This window comes from Buceros rhinoceros, unplaced genomic scaffold, assembly GCF_000710305.1.
Source record: "Buceros rhinoceros silvestris isolate BGI_N320 unplaced genomic scaffold, ASM71030v1 scaffold7942, whole genome shotgun sequence".
In the NCBI taxonomy this organism is placed as follows: Eukaryota; Metazoa; Chordata; class Aves; order Bucerotiformes; family Bucerotidae; genus Buceros; species Buceros rhinoceros.
The window spans coordinates 4,462-5,103 of NW_010399409.1; the positions used below are offsets into that span (position 1 = coordinate 4,462).

The 642-nt window shown below is 61.7% G+C and overlaps 1 protein-coding gene across 1 annotated transcript in view; it reads left to right on the forward strand.

Annotated features, from left to right (window-relative positions):
* IGSF21 (immunoglobin superfamily, member 21) overlaps positions 1-642 on the forward strand; it is a gene marked incomplete at its 5' end in the record, with an annotated part of 3,576 nt that overhangs the window by 698 nt on the left and 2,236 nt on the right. The window contains 2 exons of the mRNA XM_010131447.1: positions 1-93; positions 268-637. The exon at positions 1-93 is cut by the window's left edge and continues 22 nt beyond it. Coding sequence (XP_010129749.1) covers positions 1-93; positions 268-637 — 463 coding nt within the window. The remainder of the gene's footprint in view (positions 94-267; positions 638-642) is intronic.

The window sequence follows — 642 nt, forward strand, 5'->3', positions numbered from 1 at the left end:
CTCGCTGCTGACACGCCAGCGCCCTTCAGCCGCTACCAGGCGCAGAACTTCACCCTGGTGTGTGTGGTCTCCGGTGGCAAGCCTGCCCCACTGGTGAGCCTCTGGGGGGGGGTTATCTTTCATATATACATGCAAAGCAAACAAACAAACATATATATAAAATATGTAATATATATGTGCTTCTTTTGGAGACAAAATAAGGCAAATAGCTGCCTGCTACCCAAATATTGCCCTGCAGCTTCTTTCTTTGGGGACCTCAGGAAGAAGCTTCATCCAGAGCTACCCACGGGGATAAGGCGGGATGGGGGGCCCATCGAGGCCCCCCCCCTGCCGGAGCCGCCGGCCGGCGCCGGGAGCTGGGGACCTCGCAACCTCCTTCACCGTGACCTGGATGACACCAAGGTGCCAAAATCGCTGGCGGCCGAAGGTGAGGTGGGAGGCTGGCGACCCCTGGCCACGGAGGATCCCCCGCGGGGGCTGGCGGCCGAGCGGGATGCCGTCACCGAAACCATCCCTGAGACGGTGGTGAGCCGGGAATTCCCACGGTGGGTGCACGTGGCGGAGCCCATCTACTACTTCCGCCACCCGCACGCGCCCGTCCGCGATGGGACAGTGGAGGCGGGGGCCACCCTCACCTGCAAC